The sequence below is a fragment of the Protomyctophum bolini genome (assembly GCF_963924005.1).
Source record: "Protomyctophum bolini genome assembly, chromosome: 14".
Lineage (NCBI taxonomy): Eukaryota > Metazoa > Chordata > Actinopteri > Myctophiformes > Myctophidae > Protomyctophum > Protomyctophum bolini.
Window position 1 is genome coordinate 39,583,339 of NC_137875.1, and position 23,707 is coordinate 39,607,045.

The 23,707-nt window shown below is 43.0% G+C and overlaps 1 protein-coding gene across 2 annotated transcripts in view; it reads left to right on the forward strand.

Annotated features, from left to right (window-relative positions):
• The window catches only part of gfra1a (gdnf family receptor alpha 1a), a 142,207-nt gene extending 118,771 nt beyond the window's left edge, over positions 1-23,436 (forward strand). For both annotated transcript variants that reach the window (XM_080782825.1, XM_080782826.1), the window contains 3 exons: positions 6,130-6,311; positions 19,807-19,854; positions 22,184-23,436. In XM_080782825.1, coding sequence (XP_080638951.1) covers positions 6,130-6,311; positions 19,807-19,854; positions 22,184-22,339 — 386 coding nt within the window. In that variant the 3' untranslated portion in view covers positions 22,340-23,436. The remainder of the gene's footprint in view (positions 1-6,129; positions 6,312-19,806; positions 19,855-22,183) is intronic.
• The last annotated feature ends 271 nt before the right edge of the window (positions 23,437-23,707 follow it).

Consider the following 23,707-nt stretch of genomic DNA (forward strand, 5'->3'; position numbering starts at 1 on the left):
TGTGTGCGCGAGTACAGTATATCTGACAGTAAATGTGTGTGTGCGCGCGCGTGTGTGAAAGAATCAGCAGTGTTATTGACTTCGTTTCCGTGAGTATCTGTACCACAGGTGACGTATACTGTATGTACAGTATGTACACTATAGTGATGTATTAGTGGTGCCTGCCATGCAGGAACTAAAATGGCTATAATGTCTCAGGCTATATGCCCTTTTGACTATAGATTTGCTTTATATGCTCTAATACTTTCATGAATTGAACAACAGTCTGGGTTTCTTTTTCTTTTATACAAATACTGGCCAGAAGTTTGTGTTTTGACGGAGGGCTTGCGTTCAAGTTTCATTTCAGTGGAAACTGGCATTTATAGCGTTCTCTTTGAAATCAGATGGGAGCATTTATTAGCTACGAAATACCACTAGCTGTATATATATATATATATACCAGCTCAGTGGCCTTGTGGTTAGAGTGTGTCCGCCCGCCCTGGGAGGTCGGGGTTCGATCCCCGGCCGCGTCAAAATACCCAAAGACTATTACAAATGGGACCCCTGCAGTGCCTCCCTGCTTGGCACTCGGCATCAAGGGTCTGATCAGGCTGGTAGCGTCACGTCCAGGGGGTGTATACTTGTACATGAAGTCCAGGAGTTGTACTTGTACATCAAGCTGCCTCACGCTATACAGAAACAGGAGATAGGCTCCTGCCCCTATATGGGCCTCACGGCTCGGCAAGGCTTACTTACTTCACACACAAATTTCTGTACTAATTATGGCGAGCATTAGGGATGGGAATCAGCAGGGACCACCCAATAGGATGTCATACAGATACTTAGGAGGACTTAGGTCTTTTGAAATGTATGGTATGGTATGGTATGGTATGTCTTAAGTACCAGGTCTTATTCCCTAACTCGAGTAAACTAAAGACCTGGAGGCGTGATCAATGCCATTTGGCTATCTTGAGTGGCCAAAGAGCATTGATCACGCCTCCAGGTCTTTAGTTTACTCAAGTTAGGGAATAAGACCTGGTACTTAAGACACGCAAAATACAGCCCATAGGGCTGTATTTTGCATGTCTTAAGTACTAGGTCTTATTACTTAACTATAAGACCTGGAGGCGTGGTCAATGCTCTTTGGGCCACTCAGAATAGCCAAATGGCATTGACCACGCCTCCAGGTCTTAAGTTATAAGTAATAAGACCTGGTATACTTAAGACACGCAAAATACAGCCCTCCATGTTCAAGTTCATGCAACGGCTGGATGTATCCGAAAACAGTATAATCGTGGCCCCTCACAAGCCACAATATGAGCTGTTATATGTATACTATTTATTTGACATATTTTAATGATCTAATATTGCCTGTCGTGTTTCTTTTATTGTTGTATACCGTGCTTATATGGACCTGAGTCCATACTGAAATTAGGGTGGCCTTTTAAGGTCCTAATAGTGTGGTGTCACAGGCTTAGTATGTGTACAAATGTAACCGAATGGACCCTTGGTTACATTTTTGCACTAGTCATTCTTACATTTACACTCGGGACGTGTGAGAGAGAGAGAGAGAGAGAGAGAGAGGGTCTCATCAGAAAGATCAAAGATTTGGTCTGGAGCTTGTGAACAGGCCATTATTGGAAATCGATGTTAATAACCTACAGTCAGTTGGGTATAAAACAAAAATAAAGGCTCCATGATATAGAAGTATATACACTGTACATGTCACTGTAATGTACATGTGTAATGTGTTTTCTTCACTGGCTATTTGTGCGTGCGTGCGTGCGTGCGTGCGTGCGTGCGTGTGTGTGTGTGTACATTAGAGATTAGGGCATTAAGCAACTAGTCGACTAGTAAATCCACTAGTTGTTGGTACTAGTTGATAAGAAAAATAAATTAAAAACAGTTTATTTTATTTTTATTTTTATTTTTATTTTTATTTTTATTTTTATTTTTATTTTTATTTTTATTTTTATTTTTATTTTTATTTTTATTTTTATTTTTATTTTTATTTTTATTTTTATTATATTTAATTTTTTTATTTTTTCCTCAAAAAGGCCTCAAGAGCAGACTATAATAGTTATAGTCACCAATGTACAAATATTTATTTTTTATATTTGTTATAAAGACCAAAGGAACTGTGGTTGTAACTTGTTGTGAACATATATAGGCTTGTATGAATTGAATGAATAACATCCCATCGTTTTTCAACCAGCGCTGCCATGGCCTCTCCTCCGTGCCTGTGTAACTCCATTCCAAAGTAACGTAACGTAACATGCTAATGCTACGCTGCTCCGTAGAAAGGTCTTGCACAACGGAAATAGCAGATCTACAAGCTCACAATGCGTCCATCCGTGAGGCAGTGTAGACTACTAGACTTGTAACTTTGACAACAGCCGTTGTGAATTTTGGCCAATCAGAACGGCGGCTGCAAAGCCATCAGCCTGCATGCATTTCGCTGGCTGTGCTCGGCTGTGTTAACCCTTCGCAGTGAAGGGAGCGAAGGCTTCACTCCATGTTCGTTTCAGAACACGCCGTTTTAGACTTTTAATGCTTGATTGTATGGAGAAAAAAAGAATTATATTTTACCGCCGGCTAATCGATTTGTATGGTATTCATCTCGACTATCAAAAATCACGTTTGGTTAATGGTAATGCCCTAGCCGCTAGCGGCTTATAGTCCGGTGCGGCTTGTATACGTACATATTTGGGATTTTCCCTAAATTTGGCTGGTGCGGCTTATATTCAGGTGCGCCTTATAGTCCGGAAATTACGGTAGTCAACTAGTAAAAATGACTTGTATGTCTTATAGGCCCTCTCCCGTGGCTCCCAATTGCTACGGTAAAGAAAAATGAAAAGGAATAAGAGGTTTCCTTTTCTTTTCTTTATTTACATTTAATCATAATTTATTATTGAATTTGTAGTAGGCATAAAGTAATTCTTTCATTTTTATATTGCAAAACAATGTTGCCTACACACACCAGATAAAAATAAGAATCAAATTGAATGAAGGAAAATAGAAGAATGTATTAATGATAAGACATCTCTGTTTGTTTTCACCACCGATGCTGCTTGGCTTACTGCAGGGTACAGTATGTTGATATGCTTCGAGAAGTTAGCAAACGATAAAATGTAATATTGGAAGACCAGAAAAATCACAAAATAATTAAAGTTTGCTTTATTAAAGCAAACATATCGTGCGGCTCCAGATAGAATTGTAATACGTTTTTGGGACAAAGATGGCTCTTCTGATTGTGCGTGCGTGCGTGCGTGCGTGCGTGCGTGCGTGTGTGTGTGTGTGTGTGTGTGTTCATATTCAGCCAACTTTAAAGGCACAGGAAGTGTTTAACACTAGTCTTTTCCCTGCATGGAGATATCTTACAGGGTAACGGAATGAAAGAGAATCCCCGAGATGTGAAGATGTGTCATCATCTGAATAATACACATTTAACTCATCACTATAAGTCACTAGCACAGACATGTGCGCACACATGCATCGCACAAACATCAGGCACGCACGCACACACACACACACACGCACACACAGTGACACACACACACACACTCCTGGCATCCCGGAGTTTAGACTTGTGGCTTGCCACCACCATAAACACACACACGCACACGCACACACGCACACGCACACGCACACACACACACAGCGTAATGAGTGTTTGTTTGGAGAAGCAGAGCATGAATGTCCTCATCAACCCTCTACGGCTCCGTACACCCGACAGGGAGCGCACAGAGGCTCACTGAATATTTAAAAGCCAGAGGATCCATTACCAAGATCACTATAGGGTTTTTTTTTACCTGCACCAGTGGTGGAAAATGTACTCAAATAATCAATACTGCAATATAGAAATAATGTAATTAGTTACTTGCCACCACTGGCCACCATCGTGCCCTCCGTAGGGGCAATACTAAGGGCTTAACAGTATGCCACAAGGTGGATGCGTCGGTGTCACACACAAAAAAATGGGCCTATATCTGTCCGATTTTGCACATGCATGAATATATCAGTGGGGTTAAAGAGCCTATGCAAATATCTCCAGACTGTTTCTTTAGTGTTATAGGGGGGGTCACTTAAAATGGATTCACTGACCCTGGAACAAAGGAAGATCATTATTTTTCTAACGGCCCATGGTGCATAATATGTGTGCATATATATATATATATATATATATACTACAGTATATGGTGTGTGTGTGTGTGTGTGTGTATGTGTTTCTTTGACTTCAAAGTCGTATAGCGGGCTATTAATAGGTCCCACTAATGGACTGCAGCGGTAAATATATAGCCATGTCAGCATTCCAGGTTTTGCTATCTCGTCTACATAATAGATTCCACCAGACAGTCACACAAGCCTATACACTTATAGGGTTCTAAGTACCTTTCTAACTCACCTGCAATTATGGTATGAGTATAGGCCAGGCTCAACAACGCGTGACCACTCTTTTAATGGATACCCCCAAATCAAAAGCTGGCAAACGGTGCTCTCTTTACCTTAGATATTATGTTTGATGTGAAAGGCAAATTGGATTAGTTCACGGCAAAGAACCTTAGCTCATTGCCCCCCCGATGCGTATATGCAATTGACATTAACCCATTCTGACCTGAGATCAGATTCATACGAGGTTTCCACCAGACACACACTGGTCTGATTAACCTATTCTGACCTGAGATCAGATTAAAAAAATGTCAGTCGTTCTTCGATTTTTCAAAAAATAGCAGACCTACAAGCTCGTAGCGCGCCACTCGGTGGCGCACTATGAGCTTGTAGATCTGCTATTTTGCAATAGCTAAAGCATAACATGATGCTAACACCAAAACGGGTTCCCGCCCAGAATGGGTTAAGCCCAGAGCTAGTGGTTGCAAGGCTATAAAGACTAAATTAAATGACGTTATGAAACATTCATGAGCCTTCATACATGTGCAAAAATGGAGGGCTTTTGACACCTGCAATCAGACAGCCTTCCACTGATTATTTATACGGCCTAGAGCGAGAGAGGGAGAGAGAGAGAGAGAGAGATTTTATGGGATACATTCATACTGTATGAATGACAATAAAATATAAAATTGGCTTGATTCTCAAATATAAATATATATATATAGGCTATTTCTTTTTAATCCTCCAATGAGAATAAATAGCCTAGTTCTGTCTTGATGAATTGAAACACCTACAACTTTGATCTGTCCTATACAGTATGAACTGTTTAGTTTTTATTTTTATTGTCTATACGCAAATGTTGTCCTTGCCAATGTCCCTGTGACTGCCCTACCTGTACCGTTGGGGTGTGGAGTAGACAACCACACGTCTCCTCCGATACACATGCAGTGACAGCTGCTTCTTTTCACCTCAGCCTGGGTTGCCAAGTCCGCTTATTTCCCCGCGACTTTTGGCTTATTTCTTTCAGAGTTGCTTTTTTATTTTCTAGTCGCGAGTTGTGTTTTATTGGGCTTGTTGAGACCTCCCACACACGCACGCACACACGCACACATACATAGACACCCACACACGCCTCCCTCAAGTCATTACGACAATGAAGCATGTTGTTAAATAGAGGGGGAAGAAATAAAAAAATCGGCTAAAGTAGGCCTATGTGGCCAATGTTAGGCTAATTAGTATAATGAATGACCAAAACGTGAATTAACATAGACAATAGAATATATTAGTGGGCTTGTTTTGGCTTGTTTTTCATGGAGAAATTTGGCTTTATTTCTCCTGCAAGAGTTGTCCGTTTTTTTGTTGGAACTGGGTTGGGCTTATTTCTCTCACGAGAGTTGGCAACACTGCTTTTCACCTGCAGAGTGTCACTGGGAAAAAGCGTAACGTGTGCAGAGGAACATGCTACGTATATCCCTCCCAGTTCTATCCCCTGCTGCAGGTGCCCCAACCGACCTGTAGGGGTCGCTATAGTCCCCAACTGCAAACACAGCCACAAGTTGTGTGTGTGTTGGAGTGCCGAACTTTAGGGAGGCACTGTGAAGGAGTCACAGTCTCCACAGGTACTTTACCAGACCACCACCCCTGCTGCTTCCAATGCATCGGTTGTTTCACTTGACGCTGACTCACTACTACGTGGCATTTGATGTTTATTTCTCTAGAATTTCACAAAACTACTCTCCGTCTCTCTCTCTCTCTCTCCAGGTAACGCCATCCAGGCCTTCGGGAACGGCACCGACGTGGGGGTGTGGCAGCCCATGCCTCCGGTGCAGACCACCGCCTCCACCACGGCCGCGCCGCACCAGAGGAGCCGCGAGCGCAGCCCCAACACCATCGACAACCACATCAACACGGACGGCTTCTACCACTTCTGTGGCAGCCTGCAGGTCAGAATGTTTTTGTTATATCTGTGTTTGCTTGTCTTGTCTGTCTGTCTGTGTGGCTGCAGATGGCCAGCGACGGCCCTGAGTGCGGGCTCTGTGATGATTCCATTCCGAATGTCAAACAAGGTGGAGCCAGCTTGTTGGGAGGCACAGTCGTGCTATAGTATACTGTCCCTCAACCAGAGTTCAGTGTAACTCCCAACAAAGGAACAGAGGTCAAAACTAAATGTTTTGACCGTTCAGCGGTGGCTGTTGAAAGAGGCTGTCCAGCAGATAAACCATAAATAAACAGTGGTGAAAGTGCCACTATAGTCAGGAATAATTACGAGGCATTACTATAAGGCCTCACTCACACCTTCGCATCTAGCATATACAACATTGTTGGACGATGGACGTAAACAAAGGGCCAAAGTGTCATGGCCGCCCCCAATGCATTTCCAATGGAAGTCGCGTGGTTTGACACGACATCTTTGTCATACGGCTTTCGGCTGCCCCCTCGTACAACAGAAATGTGTCAAACCACGTGACTTCCGTTGGAAATGCATCGCGAGCTTGCGTCAGTCAACACGTCTCGTGCATCAGCTATAATATACAACGTTCTGCTGTGAAGGTCTGAGTGAAGCCTTAGTGCAAATATTTAGGGAAAGCCATGGCGTTATGATACTATAGCATAAACAGAAGGGCCCCGATTCACTTTCTTGCTAATCACCAATGTCAAACCAAGGTATTTAATATTTAGTATACGTAATCATACCAATTTTACAATTTTAGGCATTTAGCAGACACTCTTATCCAGAGTGACCTACAAAAGTGCCAAAAAAAAGAAAGTGCCGTAAAGCCTATAGGTCAACAAATAACAGGGTCAAAGGTCATATAAAGTGCACAGAAAACAATGTCGTGCTATACAAAGTAACTATAGGGTGACAGCCAGGTAAACATCAAACACATAACGTCCGTCTAAACAACATCACAGGGCCGTATAGCTGACCATTCGGTTGCCCTACTGCGTGTATATACTGTAGGTACAGTACAGCGACGGCCCTGCGACATCATATCTAATTAACATACAACACAATATATTAGCCTACACGGTAACGTATATGTGACCGACATACATCTCCATAGTGTATATATAACCAGCCTCTAAAGAAAGAAATAAAATAGGTGACATACAAGACGGGATACAAGTAGTGAGGAGGAGTGCTATATCTAAGTGGTGCAGCCGGGAAGGGGTGTGTGTGTGTGTGTGTGTGTGTGTGGGGTCGCATCATGTCCTGACTGCCTTGTAGCACATCAGTGCTTTGACTGGGCGAGCACTGAGCAGCAAGCAGAGGCCACGCACGTACGTACATGTACGTCTGAAGGGGCAATAAGGCATGGACATGTATATGTATATAGGGAAGGGAGGAGGCATGCCGCTGCATTCGGTTTGAAGGGTGAGTTTGAGCGAGCATGTATATGCCGGTGGACTTGCAATATAGTCAAGCCTGGAAATGATTGAGACATTTTGGGGCGGGAACCCCTTTTGGTTGTTAGCGTTATACGTTATGCTCTAGCTATTGAAAAATAGCAGATCTACAAGCTCATAGCGCGCCACCGAGTGGCACACGACGAGCTTGTAGGTCTGCTATTTTTGTAAAAAAAATCGAGGCACATTTAGCCATCCACACAGGGCTGACTATAACGGGATGTCTGACTTATGGGCAGTATAGCCCCGACACGATATCTCAGGTTCGGTTCCAGTTGCAGACTTAATTACTGTACACTGCCCGCCTAATACTTATATTAGACGAAAATATTTATTCAGAACATCATTCGGAACAGTTGACGTCAGACAAGCAATGGGACCGTACATTTCAGCTGTGAAACTGATTGAATATCCAACCAAGCAATCTTAAGGGGCATTCGCCCCTCAGACACGGCAATGTCAGACACAGCAATTCACAATTGGTTTGTGTGGAGTGGAAGGGGAACATGCACTATAAGGCATAACATCCCCTTGATGCTATTGCGCAAATGACATGCAGTCAACCAACCGTTAGTCAAAATGCGCGTTAATTGGGTCTCATTACGGTCTGAGGATATTAGCGTATTTGGTACATGTAGTTTACAGCACTGGTGACATTTTTACGTTGCGATGTGACGCATTGTGAGCTTGTAGATCTGCTCACCAGTGGCGGCCATATGTTTCAATCGTTTCAATTGAAACAGGCCTCGACCCACAAAAAAAATAGTAGTAGTAGTAGTAGTAGTAGAAGCAAAGTATAGTAGTAGTAGTAGTAATATTGCATTGCATCGCAGCCTTCCAATCAGCCTAGTCAATGATTCAGCCTCATCCTGTACGACTGTACGTCCACTTACCACTAGTTGGCAGCAGCTAATAATCACTGCAGGTACTCGACCTGTCATGTCACGTTGACCTGTGTTGTTTGGTTGTAATTGTTCCCACTTCACAGTGTGTGAACTCACTGCACCAGCAGCGCTGAGAGATTGCATCATTGTACTGTATATAGCCTATGCTGCCTCCCAGTTATACTTTACAGTAATTTCAAGACAAAGTAAAAAAAAATGGTTTAATCAAGCTGCTTTTGTGTATTTTTCTACTTGGCTGTGTATGCTGTTCATGCTTTGAAGTCCGATAATACACGCTGACAAAAATAATATATAATAATAATAATTATTATTATTAATTATTAAAATTTAAATTAAATTAAAATGATGACGTCATGAATGGGGCCTCCCGATCCTTAACCCATTCTGACCTGAGATCAGATTCATACGAGGTTTCCACTGGACACACACTGGTCTTGATTAACCCATTCTGACCCGAGATCAGATTCTACAAATGTCAGTCGTTCTTCGATTTTTCAAAAATAGCAGACCTACAAGCTCGTAGCGCGCCACTCGGTGGCGCGCTATGAGCTTGTAGATCTGCTGTTTTTCAATAGCTAAAGCATGACATGATGCTAAACACCAAAATGGGTTCCCGTTCAGAATGGGTTAAGGATCGCCTCTGCTGCTCACTATTAGTTTTTCGACCCACAAAGTTGCGTTGAAAACGCAGAGGTAAAGTCAGTGACATCATGTCACGGCCACAAAGCACAGAAATAAACCGCATACGCCATGGTCCGTCACGGTTTATGACTTGGCCCCCCAAACTCTCTCTCTCTCTCTCTCTCTCTCTCTCTCTCTCTCTGTCTCTCTCTCTCTCTCTCTCTCTCTCTCTCTCTCTCTCTCTCTCTCTCTCTCTCTCTCTCTCTCTCTCTCTCTCACACACACACACACACAAGGTTACTAATTGAGTAGTTTTAAGTAGCGCTGTACTGTAAAAACCTATAGTTATTTGTACAATTTTTTACATTTGAGATTTCATGAACACTCTGGATTGTGTCCAGTATATGTCCGTTACTTTCGTAAGTAACGTCGTTAGGTTACTGGATTACTGCCCATAAAAATAATCCCGTTTAGTCACAAATTACCATTTTGTGTGTGTGTGTGTGTGTGTGTGTGTGTGTGTGTGTGTGTGTGTGTGTGTGTGTGTGTGTGTGTGTGTGTGTGTGTGTGTGTGTGTGTGTGTGTGTGTGTGTGTGTGTGTGTGTGTGTGTGTGTGTGTGTGTGTGTGTGTGTCCCCGCGTGGCTATCGAGACAGACTATGTTTTTGCAATGACTCTGTGGACAAGTCTGTCAGACAACTCTCTTCTCTCTTCCTAACAATTGCACACACGCGCACACACACACACACACACACACACACACACACACACACACACACACACACACACACACGCACAAGCACACACGCACACACACACCGAGACAAACACTCACAGTAATAAGCAAAAGGCCATTGACTCCCCGAACCCGTCCACTTCCTGCCAGTGACAGCTCAGCAGCAGTCACAACAACAATGCATTTACTGTGCACAGTGAGGCTTGAAAGAAACAAATCAAAAGTGCAGGGAGAGGTGTTCTATATCGCCTGGAATGGCAGAGGGGGAAGGAAGAAGAAGAAGAGGCCCCCAGGCTCCCGGGGAGAGAGAGACACTCTGTTTTAAGAGCTTAAAAAGGGAAACGGCCGCCAGCAGCTGCCATGAGCCTGCGCCTCCTTCAAACCTGCTGCCTGTCGGGGTGTTTGTTCACACACCTCTATACCCCCAGGCTGCTGCGTGCGTCGCTCAGATGTTGCAGAGCTCAGAGTGAACACACAAACGCAAAGGGGGAGGAGGGGAGCTTTATAACCACTTAACCACTTCAACACACCCCCTGATCGTATGAAACAGACCGGAGGTTTGTCATGTGGGATGTACCCAATGACATGTATGTAATTGGGTACTGGGTATACTATAGTATACTGATTCAGCTCGCGTGCGTGGGGAGGAGACCTATATACCTGCTTCGTGCCGCCTCTCATCAGGCTCGGGCCAATCATCATCAGAAGAAAGCTGTCCACCTGGGCCCTATTTAAGAACGGCTATCAGCTGTGTGCGTTAATTGGCAGTGTGCTAGACACTGTCCATGTGCTGTGTATGGAGATGGTGAGTGTGTGTGTACGTGGTCTGAACGCTGGTGCCCAAAAGGTTTGGTGTCGTCACCATGTTCTTGACCTACACACACTCTTTAGTGTTTGGTTTTGTTGAGGTTGAACTCGCTATATATAGAAGGCATGTTGAAATGAAGAGTTTCAGGGCAGGCCTTCGGCTGACTGATTGTCCGATGTATACTGCTAAGCTGGGGTGCATGGTACGTATAGTTCAGACAAGTCATTTGGGCAGACAAATGACAACCCACCTCATCTCCTAACCTAACCTAACCATAACCGCAAGCACGGGAGCAGACGCTATAGTCCGACACGCGGATGAATGTCGGACTAATGCCCTGTCTGGAAAAACCTCCACCTCCCCTAAAGCAAGTCTGACTTTATGTGATCTGTTTGTAGAACTATACTGGCTATACCAGCTTTTTGTAACGGGTCACTTTTGATAGAGGCTATAGATGAGAGTAGTAAGATTATAATTGATTTAAATTGTCCTTTTTGAGTGGTGCAACCACTCCTACAACCAGCAATGTCCGTGTACCTGTTTGTGTACGTCAATGAGCATGAGTGGTGTGCGTGAAATTGGAACGACAGAAGTATGTGACATGGCTGCCACATGCTGGACGCAAATCCAACTTCTGACTGTCTATAGGTTCGCTAAAGAAGGAAAGGCCGAGCCAAAATAATAATGAAAAAATAGTTCTCAGTGACGCGGATTGATATCCATAATAAAGCTAATCTGACGGAGCAGAAAGAGAGAGAGAGAGAGAGAGAGGAGGGGGGGAGAGAGGGGAGTTGCACCACTCGGTTCACACAGGTGTGATTTTTATTTTATGTTAGGTAAGTGGGTGCGTATACTTAAAGTTAGGTTAAAGGTATTTTGATTGTTTATCGAGTTGTGCCAGGGTTTATTGTCTTGTTATTAAGTCTAAATGTAAATGCAGGTAAACTTGTGCTTTAAGTTGACCTAAAAGGCCTCTAATAAAACGAAACTTAATTTGCCATATATTGCTTTTTTTCTTTTTTTTGGTATGTGAAGTTTTGCTTTATTGTACAGTCGCAGCTGAACTTGTACATTTTATTGTCCATCTACAACAAATCTCTTTGGCAAAACAATAGCCGATCTGCAAGCTCACAACGTGCCGCGCCACGTCGTGAGCTTGTGCTCATCGACTGTTTTCGGTCCAAATGTTCCTCCCCAGTCCCAGAATTCCGGGGATGCTGGGGTTCGAGTGGTTAAATCCTATATATACTGTGTTTACACACTTCATTGAACGGAGTCCAGAAGTGGTCAATGCTATATAGCAGGGGTTCCCAAACTTTTTTGGACCAGGTACCCCTTTTGGGGTAGATATTTTTCCAGGTACCCCCTCATCCTCGCAACACGGATAACAAATAAATGTATACGTCTAAATGTAGACGTTTAAATGTAGACGTCTAAATGTAGACGTCTAAATGTATACAGACGTCTAAATGTAGACGTCTAAATGTAGACGTCTAAATGTGTACGTCTAAATGTAGACGTCTAAATGTGTACGTCTAAATGTAGACGCTAAATGTGTACGTCTAAATGTAGACGTCTAAATGTAGACGTCTAAATGTGTACGTCTTCTCTTATGGGGGTCCCTGGCATATCTTTTCAAATGGGGGTCCACGGGCTAAGTAGTGTCAATTTGGGGGTCCTTGACATGAAAACGTTTGGGAACCACTGCTTTAAACACTTTAGCACTTTATGAACATGAACAAAATAGATGGGTCCCCCCTGGAACTCCCTCAGGTACCCCTGGGGGTCCCCGGACCCCACTTTGGGAACCACTGCTATATAGGATTCCAAGACTATATAGGGATGCGATGATATAGGGTTCAAGAGAGTTTATTTGTGGAGGATGCATGTGGGCTGTGAGCTGATCGAGGAGCTACTGTATGATGGAATGATGGGCAGTATATACGTGGGCAGGTTGACTGGCAGGCATGATGGAGGAGTGATCCTGAGGACAAAAGGACACTTTTGGAAGTTACTTTTTACAGCACACATGAATCTTGGAAACAAACGCCGAGAACGAATTACTGACCTGGAGGTTTGCGAAGCGTGATGATCACGTATTACCCGCTGGAGCTGAAACAACAAAACCACGTGACAAGGAATGGTTCCCTTTAACCCGAGGCGCTTTTTAGAGACTGTGCATCACATTCTCCCGTTCACACAATGATGCAGGAGGAAACCATGCAAGGCACCACCAACCTGCACATCATGGGAGCAATTAATTATATTTTCAGTGTCTTGCTCAAGGACACTTCGACGCTATAACTCTGCAGGGGGAGCCCACGGGGGTTCGAACAGGGAACCTTGCGATTCCCATGCAGCCTGCACTCTGCCCCTGAGCCACCGCCGCCCCGCGCGCTGAGGTGAGGTGAAGTGGGTGAAGAAGAGTCAGGGTTTATATAATATGCAGGAGAGGTGACGAACGGATGGATGGCAGCTGTCGACCGAGGGAGGTGATGGAGCTGGTTGAAGGCAACTGAGCTGGATGAACGGGCACGCACACACGCACGCACGCGCACACACACACACGCACACACACACACACGTACACACACGTAGAGAGTCCAACAGGGGACACAGAAGGAGAGGGAAACAAACCAAAACACAAGGGAAGATACTGACATATCAGACTCTCTCTCTCTCTCTCTCTCTCTCTCTGTGTCTCCCTTTCTCTGTCTCTCTATCTCTCTTTCTCTCCCTCTCTCTGTTCACTTGCTTCCTCAGTATGTTGTTGTGGGCTCGCTACAGCGAGCACACAATAGTTATTGTGGGCTCGCTACAGTGAGCACACAATAGTTATTGCCAGCCTATATTTATTTATTCCAATTTCCGCCACTTTTTTTGCCACCCTACTACTTCCACATACTTTATGCTAGAAATGTAGTTCAAACTTCAAACTGTTCAGCTCTTTGCAGTGATGTGTGCTTGTATTTTTATTTTCACAAAGTTTTATACTTTTTATACTTTTTAACTTTTTAACTTTTTTTTACATCCTTTATAATGAGAGTCGATGGAAGAAAGGTCCCATTTTTCACAGTTAACTTTTTTGAGCTCTTATTACTCCGTCATACTTTCACTTTGAAACTTCATTCAAACTTTATAATGTTCATCTATCTTTGAACTTTCATTGGTGAAAAAATTGTTTTGAAAAAGTTTATACTTTTTAACATATTTAACTTTATTTATAGTTTTTTCCTGCCATTGACTTTGTATGGGATTTATCTCTAAATCAACCTCACTTTTGCAGCCTCATTACTCTGGCATACTTTGTCGTAGAAACGTGATTTAAACTTTAGAACGCTCACACGACTCTGGACTTTTTCGTGGTTCAAACCGTATTCGAATACGTTAAACGGTTTTTCCGAAATCGCAGTTCAATCGCAGGCCGTTTCGCGTAATTAGTGCCATTTTAGAGTGCGGGCCTTCTTTGACTAGAGTGTGGAGACTGAAATTCTTTCCTTGCAAATTTACCAAACAAATTGTCGTCCCGGCCAAAGTATTCATTTTACACGCATGTTCTTTGGTCATTTTGTAGCCACACATGTCCTCTTTCACACAATGTGACCACCAAAGCACAGAGACATACAGAATGTGAACTACGGCCTTTTAAGTGACACAAAAACAGTCAATCTGCTCATTGACCTCCATTGTATAATTCTTACGAGGAAATTATCGCGCTGACAATTCTTAACTCGCTCTTATAACCACATTTTCAATCGTACCAACACCACAATCGCACATGGTGTACCTCAATATCTCAGGCCACTCACAGCGAAAAAAATATTTGCATTCGACTTTTACTTTTTGCGATAGAGCAATTTGTTCGGGGCATAGTTTCCCTCATTCAGAACCATTGTAATCTCCCAGTCATAGTACTGGCATAGAACTTGGAAGTCTTTTACTTCCACAGCTGAGACATATAAGGGCTTAATTACAGGGCAGACATTAAAGTTACAAGATCTCAATGAGTTGCTCTGCGATACCTTGTGAGCTTGTAGGTCTGCTATTTGTGCAATTAGGCTAGACACATGCAAGTGCACGCACGCACGCACACACACACACACCCTGTCTTCGCACGCACGCACGCACACACACACCCTGTCTTCCTATTGGCTGGCCTTTACACAGCTCTCGCAAGCGCACGCACGCACGCACGCACGCACGCACACACACACCCTGTCTTCCTATTGGCTGGCCTTTACACAGCTCTCGCAAGCGCACGCACGCACGCACGCACGCACGCACGCACGCACACACACACACACCCTGTCTTCGCTCGCACGCTCGCACACACACACCCTGTCTTCCTATTGGCTGGCCTTTACACAGCTCTCGCAAGAGCACGCACGCACACACACACACACCCTGTCTTCCTATTGGCTGGCCTTTACACAGCTCTCGCAAGCGCACGCACGCACGCACGCACGCAAAAAAAATAAAAACTCTTTTTTTTTTTTTTTTTTTTTTTTTTAAATAAAAAATTTAAAAAAATTTAAAAAATGGCTGGCCTTTACACAGCTCTCGCAAGAGCACGCACGCACACACGCACACACACACACACACCATGTCTTCCTATTGGCTGGCCTTTACACAGCTCTCGCAAGCGCACGCACGCAAGCGCACGCACGCACGCACGCACGCACGCACGCACGAAAAAAAAAAAAAAAAAAAACATTTTTTTTTCAATTTTTTTTTTTTTCAATTTAAAAAATGAAAAAAAAAGAAAAAAATGGAAAAATGAAAAAAAAATGAAAAAAAATGAAAAAAACTTAAAAAAAGAAAAAAACTTTAACTTTTTTTTTTTTTACTTAAGAAAAAACTTTAACTTTTTTTTTTTTTACTTATTAAGAAAAAACTTTAACTTTTTTTTTTTTTACTTATTAAGGAAAAACTTTAACTTTTCTTTTTTACTTATTAAGAAAAAACTTTTAAAAACACTTCTACAACTTCCACATACTTTATTCCGCTTTATGCAGTTATTTATGCTTATTCTTTTTACACATTTTTATACATTCTTTTTTTTTACTTTTCCTTCAGCTTTAATACATTTTCTACTGTACATTATATACATTGCGTATTTTGGCGAGCCCACGCAGTTTCCGTAGGGAACTGCTTTCTAGTTTTTGTGTGATATGGTTGTGATTCGTCTTAAATTTGGCTCGGAAATGCAGTCAAGTTCTCTCACTATCCGCTGTTAACATCCTACAGTATACACACACAATTTCCAGCACGCAAGCATGCACACACGCACACACGCACACACGCACGCACACACACACACACAAGCGCAAGGCTATAGGCTACTCATAAATACATGGCCACATGGCAATTAAGGCCCTTGGGCAAAGTCAGACTGTTCTTATGAATATAGTTGACTACCAAAGCAAGCGGCAAATAAAGCGCCCCAGACAAAATATGGAAATCAAACGCATATGCTAATGTGACTTTTTTAGAAAGCAAACGGGCAACAGAGCAGGTGTCAGTCACGTGGACGAACACACGAGAGCAAGAGCCAGCCATCTTTGGTTCTGTGGAATGAAATGAGTTTTGCGTGTGGAGATTATAGATACCGCAGCGTGTTTAATCGAATAGCGGTTTGTTTAGCTTCATCTTTGAAATCGCTGGGTTGCGTCAGAACTATAGAAAACAAAACAACTAGCATTGTCATAGTGCAGTGTACCAGATGGAAGTTCATAATTACGCATGGCTTTCTCAGAATCATGATCGCGATCAAGGGCAATTTCAATTTAAACCTGAACTAAACATCCCAGGTGTTTTTGATATGCCACGCTAATTGTGTCGCTTAAGGAAACGTATCTCGAGCTAAGATAATCACCACACCGCTCTGCTTTGCAATCTGCAATATGAAAACACATCATCATAGTATCAACACCTCCAGGACTCAAGATGCAGATGAAACTTCCTCATGGAAGCCTTAGAAACTAGGCGTGCAACTTACTTATTTGAAGTAATCCATTTACTTGTGTATATACAAATGTATTTAGATGCAGACATTTTTTTATGTTTTTTATTTATTTCAAAGTTGTATGCTGAAGTATAAAATAGGGCGCAAGTGGTTCATCGGGGCTAATCAATTAGATTTTATTCTCGTGTCAATTTGTTGATATAATACAAAAATGGATTTCAACATTATTTGATTAATTGAAAGAGTCATTGATATTATAATCACTACGAAAATAATTTCCAAACCATTTCCTTAAGTCTTTGTACTCCTGAGGTAATTTAAAAGAGCCCGTTTGAATCACTAATCTTTATGTAGAGGCCTGCAAATTCACTATGATTTATCCTTCCGCCAGAGCATTTTCTACGTGCAATTTTGTCCCGAAGGAAAAGTGTTTTTATTTCATTTTATAACAACCTAAAGTATTTCTCTCTTCCACTGGCTCTGCCTGATACAGAACATCCCTGTTTTTTGGTCTGAGACTACTCTCTGGATACATGTATTATTCTGTCATACCGCACACACACACACACACACACACACACACACAGCGTTTGCAAGCATGTCTTCGTAATTCATTTGGTATAGCATTCAATTATCAGCGCACAATTAGGACATTGTGACTGTGTGTACATACTATAATAAGTATACCCTGCACAACCGTGCATAATAATATGTGTCATTATTTACATTATTCATATTGTAATGCGACCCATAGGGACGAAAAACAAACTGATGCAACAAAAATAACCAGCGGGCTCAGGGGGCTTTCAACCGCATATAAAGCGTGCACCCACTGCGGGAACGTTACCTCACACACCCTCATTCTGTATACCGTACGTGCACCGTGCATGTGTGTGTGTGTGTGTGTGTGTGTGTGTGTGTGTGTGTGTGTGTGTGTGTGTGTGTGTGCTCGCGGGCGCCACGCAGCCATGGCCCACGTGCGTGTGTGAGCAGAGGAGGACGAAAGAGCAGAAATGTGTGCACGTGTGAATTTGAGATGAGAGACCAGTGTGTGATTGTCCTTGTTCTGTTCTAAGCGTTTTTCCTCCTCTATCAAAGCGTTGGTTGTTTTGTTTTACATTTGTTTGTCTATATACTGACTTATAGAGAGATGATTGGTTGATTTGGAGCAGGTGCGACGATGACGAGGCACATGCAATGCAGAAAGGAGGGACACCGGCCCGCACACCGCCACTTGCTATGGGTTCAGAGCATTTATTTAACCCATTCTGAACGGGAACCCATTTTGGTGTTAGCATCATGTTATGCTTTAGCTATTGAAAAAATAGTAGATCTACAAGCTCATAGCGCGCTATGAGCTTGTAGGTCTGCTATTTTTTGAAAAACGACTGACATTTTTTAGAATCTGATCTCGGGTCAGAATGGGTTCATCAGACCAGTGTGTGTCCAGTGGAAACCTCGTATGAAACTGATCTCAGGTCAGAATGGGTTAAGAAGCAACGTTTCGGTCTTGCGACCTTCCTCAGGCTTTGTCCACTGACTCGACTTCATGTCCATTCCACTTGAGTTCGAGTTTTCAGACGGAACATTCATTGTCCTATTACTCATGCTACCTGACGAAAAAGCCAGTCACTGCTTTATTAATATTAAAAATGCATTATCGCACTGTATATTTAATTATTATTATTATCATTATAAACGCAAATTGTTAAAACCGGTAAAGCATCTCTGTAATATTCTTTATTTTTGCGTTGTTGGCTTTTCAAAAGTGACAGACGCAGAAGGTCAGGAGCAGCGTGTGCCTCTGCTATTCATGAACATTCTTGGAAAGACCTTGAAAGCGTGAGAAACACGACTTAGAAGGCATTTGTAGAGTCTGCCTCAGGTGTTAACACATTTAGTACATAAATCGTCTGGAAACGTCATAAGGATTGGAACCGAGAGGTGCCTTCGACGTCTGTGGACGTCCTAGCGACGTCCAAACGACACGGGGCGAGATAAGAATATTCAGAATTATTCCTATTTTTTTTTTTGGCATTTCGCTTTTCGCTTGCCGTATGCTAACGCTCTGTGCAACTATTAGCTAGGATCGATATGCTGGCGCTTCATTTCTGCTCCTCATCCGTCTCTCCCGCAAAATATGAACGCTTTTTGGAGCGTATATAAATATATTAAGATGATCGGAGATTGTGAGGTCACTTTGTCAAGTCAACTTTTTTAAGAAAGTGTTTCCGGTTCATGGCTTTCAGAGTAAAAGCACTCAGACAAATCTGGCACCCCGGAGCTTCTATTTTGATGCACTTCCGGCACTTAAATCCATTTAATCCATTTAGGCCTGACCTCAAAATTAAATGAAAAATCTTCTAAATCCTCCAGTTTTCTGAAAATTTCACGGTTTTTCAAAAAATAGCAGACCTACAAGCTCGTAGCGCCGCGCCACTCGGTGGCGCGGCGCTACGAGCTTGTAGATCTGCTATTTTTCAATAGCTAAATGATAACAATGTTTAAAACACCAAAATGGGTAAAAAATAATTCACGCACATTTCTGTCTTTATTTTGGTTACATTACCATTTCCATCTAACCGGGTAGTACTTTTTGTCCCCTCACCTACGAGGTGATTATACCTTTACAAATTGCATTTCCGTGGGTTCCATTTGCCTTTGATTGTTTTGGGATATGGCGGTGTCTCTTGTTGCAAGAAAAGCCAAAGAGCACTGATTACAATACATTCATCAAGTACACTTGCAGCATGTGACAAAAAATGACTGTATATAGTGCTATATTTTTCCCAAAGATATACTGTATAGGGAGAGTAGAAATGTCTGGAACAATGAACCCCCCCCATGGACTGTACGGTCTACTACAGTGTACGTTACTGTATGTACTCCTGTATGTGAACTGTTTGCCATAATGTGAAGTGATTTCCGCGTGCAAATTTGTATGTTTGGCGACGGTAATATTGACCAAAATGATCCATTATGTTTCCGTCTCACAGGCTCAGAAACTGAAGTCCAACTCCACTGTCGATGGCGTACTGTGCGTGGTAAGGACACGCACGCACACACACACACACACACACACACACACACACACACACACACACACACACACACACACACACACACACACAGGAGTTGCTCCCTGCATTGAGAAAAGGCTGCTCAACTGCATGCTAATGGTCAGGATGGATTAAATGCAAACAAAACAAATTACGGGCATGTGTTGAATGTATACACATACAAATACACTTAGCTTAATTCAAGGCACTCCACTTTGTGTTATGCCAGCGACACCCATACAGCCGTGATATACTGGACTGCAATCACGATATGTCTCGCTCTTTATAGTGTTATTGCTTATCGCAGGATAAGTATTAAAACATATTCCATGACGGGGTTTCACCATTCATCAACGGATGAAACTGCAATATTTGCCCAACGTGCCTCACACTTTCTCTCTCTGGTTTATAGGCATTAACAAAAACTCTTAAGGCACCCACTTGACAATTGACCGTGAGAATGAGAGTATATACGAAAAACAACGTATTATAGGTTGACTAAATTAAATTATATGAAATTAAAATACCTGTCTGGTGGAGTTAAAGGTATAGGGTATAAGTAATACATCACTGAGGATATGTCCGTCCATGCGATGTATTTTCGTTCTGAGGTATTCTATTCACAGTGACTCATATAGGAATAGACTATTATGTGACAACCAGGTATAGTCTGGTGACCACCGACGGAGAGACGGGTGACAGCCGGAATGTAGACGGCACCCCGGGGTGAGCAGTATGGGTTGGCGCCCCATGGACGCCCACAAAAAACCTCCGGTATGAGGCCTTTAGGAGGGGCCATTCGAGCCGCAAGCGGAGCCTGCTAGTAGCACCGTTGCCCATGCAGCGGTGGAGCCTGCGGAACCATTGCGGCTCAAGAATCCACCACTCCTGAATGAAGTGTCTGGTGCTGGGACTCTGGTGCAACCAGGGGGGCAGTCAGACGGATATTTTGTGAAGCCACTAAGGAAATGAAAGTTCATATAATGGCCTGTTGTGGCGCTATCATTGGGCTCAAAAAAAACCATAGCCCCATAGAAGTCCATGTATTTGGGCCCAACTTCACCTAGACTGTATTACCTTAATAAACATGGTCATGAATACTTTTCCAGTCACTAGTTTAAAGTCTCATTTCTAATGTCATAATATTCTTTTTGGAAAATTATGGTCCCATTTATAAAAAAAATGACCATAAAGTCGCGCATGTTCTGAGGGGCGTGGCTACCGTTACAGTCTATGAACGGGATCCCCCACCCACTCGAGTCAAAATAAAAACCAACGAAGAAGAAGGGGGGAAGTCCCGCCTCGTTGTCTGGGCCAGCCAATGGGCCAGCTGGCCTGAGCTGGGCCAAAACGGATCTTGAAAGATGGCGACTTCCATTGCAAGGATTTACAGGCTTCATTTACATTCATGTTAGACCCGCGGAACGCTTTGTCCATATTTTTTACAGTCTATGGGTGCAACGCACAGGGTCCTGGTGAGACGTATAGGAGGGGCCCGGACTGGAGTCAACCTATAGCCTATAGTCCCTATAGTCCCCCCCCCCCCCCCCCCCACCATGACACATTCCGTAATCTCCTCGAGACAAGACATTTATCCGAAACACATACTTTGCCTCTGACCCCAGGGTCAAAGGTCACTGGGGCCCTATGAGACCATGCCTGCCTTTGTAATCTCCTCAGTCTTTGTAGACTCTTTGAGGCTGAAATGGGACGTGGCTGTTTATCTGGTGGCTTTTAAAGTTCACTGTAAATGTCATTGTCCCATAATAAGGCGGCGTTATATATGCACTGGACTGACATTTAGCGGAAAGCAGGGACGGGTCTGGAGGAGATGACCCAACCACTGTGGTTCCCTCCCTGCTTTGTTAGCGCTTCCATCTGCACTCTGAAAACACACACAATATGAATTCTCGCAGTCTCTCCGACACGAAGATTGGCCTTTACTGTTTTTTGTCTGAAAATGAATATGCTTCTACAGAGGTGCACGTAATGTTCTATCCTTACAGTCACACTGTGTCAAACTCATTCATTTTAATAATCTTTTTTGGTGACACGTCCCCGGTCGTCCGTTGTAGCTTTAATGCAAATGTTTTAATCCAAAAGTTTGGTAGTACAAACCTTCTCTTCTCTTCTCTTCTCTTCTCTTCTCTTCTCTTCTTCTTCTCTTCTCTTCTCTTCTCTTCTCTTCTCTTCTCTTCTCTTCTCTTCTCTTCTCTTCTCTTCTCTTCTCTTCTCTTCTCTTCTCTTCTCTTCTCTTCTCCTCTCCTTTCCTTTCCTTTCCTTTCTTTCATGTCACCTTTTCTCTCTCACACAGGATCCTCAGATTGATGGCCCTGGCACGTCTAATGCTATCCCGAGAAACTCAGCAGTACCAAGATGGCCTCCACCAGGCCTGGCCCCTCTGCTTCCCCAGCTGCTCTGGCTGTGGTATTACACCCTGCAAGCGCTCTCCTCGGCGGCCATCTTGTAGCCTATAGCCACCTCACAGCAACAAACAACCACGGACTGACGAACATATTTGTATAAAAATAAAAAAAGAAGCTGAAAGAGATATTATATTCTCTGTTACTAATACCTGTTGTATTTCCCTCATAATTTGTATTCCTGTTTTCTTGTTCCTTTTTTGTTATTATGAATTGTTTTAATTGTTTTCTTTTTTTTTTGGAAGCTTTATCTTTGTGTTGCAGTTGTGCGCTAAATCAGTGATCTTAATTGTTAACTCAGTTTGGCTATAAAGTGTTCCTTTTGGGTTAGTCCAAAAAGAGTCTATGTACCTCACTAGGTGACCGTGAGAATTCGGACCACATTCCAACACAGAAAGACAGGTGGCTCTCAGAAACGGTCGTATATTTGATCTTTTCTCAATTCTGCTTGTGCATCGAGACTCACCAGAGACATAGAAGCTCAAGTATCGCTTCTAGCCACCCACTCCAGTAACTATAACGGCTGCATTAAAACAGATAGGCAGCCAGGTGTTAATCGTCTAATCTGTGGTGTATCTGTGTTTTGATAATGGTGTTCAGCTGCTATTCCACCATTTTAACAATTCAAACAACGGCTGGGGATGCTGTCGGTCACAGAAATGTGACTATAAGCACTTGAGAAGGTTTTGACGGACAACAGAACTTTAGCTTCAAAGTAGAGGTCTTCAGGGGTCTACCCGAACCGGAAATACATGGCAATACCCGAGACCCGGGTTCGGGTCCGTGTTTCATTATGGTCAATTGTGACCAGATTTGACTGAGAGCCTGCCATCGCACAAACTCCAGATTTCCCCGGAGGAGAAAACCTTTGAGTTAATAGCACAGGCAGACTCTTCACATATACTAGAGCGTGTCTGAAATAAGTGGCAGGGCTGAAATGGAAATGTAAATATGAAATAAATGCTTAAACATGTAGCTCGGTGTAATGTTAGAGACCACAGAAGTGAACCTTTCAAGCCTGTTTTCTGCAAGCCATATCTCCAAAACGGGTGGGTCAAACTGAACAACCAATATGTCAATTTGAAGCTATGATTCCCTGCTTTTAAAAAACGAAAATTCCAAAAAGTCCAACGGCAATCCCTCATTCAAATCTGGTCACAATTGTATTCCTCAATTGTTTATCATTATGTGGTGTGCCCGAGTGGATGCAGGAAGACACTATACGCACTGGATATTGGAAGGAATTCCAGTGGTTCAATTAGGATTAGGGTTCATTTAACAAAAAAAGTCCATTCGATTTCGAGTTCGTCATTTTGGATCCGTAAGACCTTAAAGACCTCAAAAGTGATTGATGCTCTTGCGACACTCAGAGGCGCTTTAACAGTGACGCTTGTTCTGAATCACATTGATACACA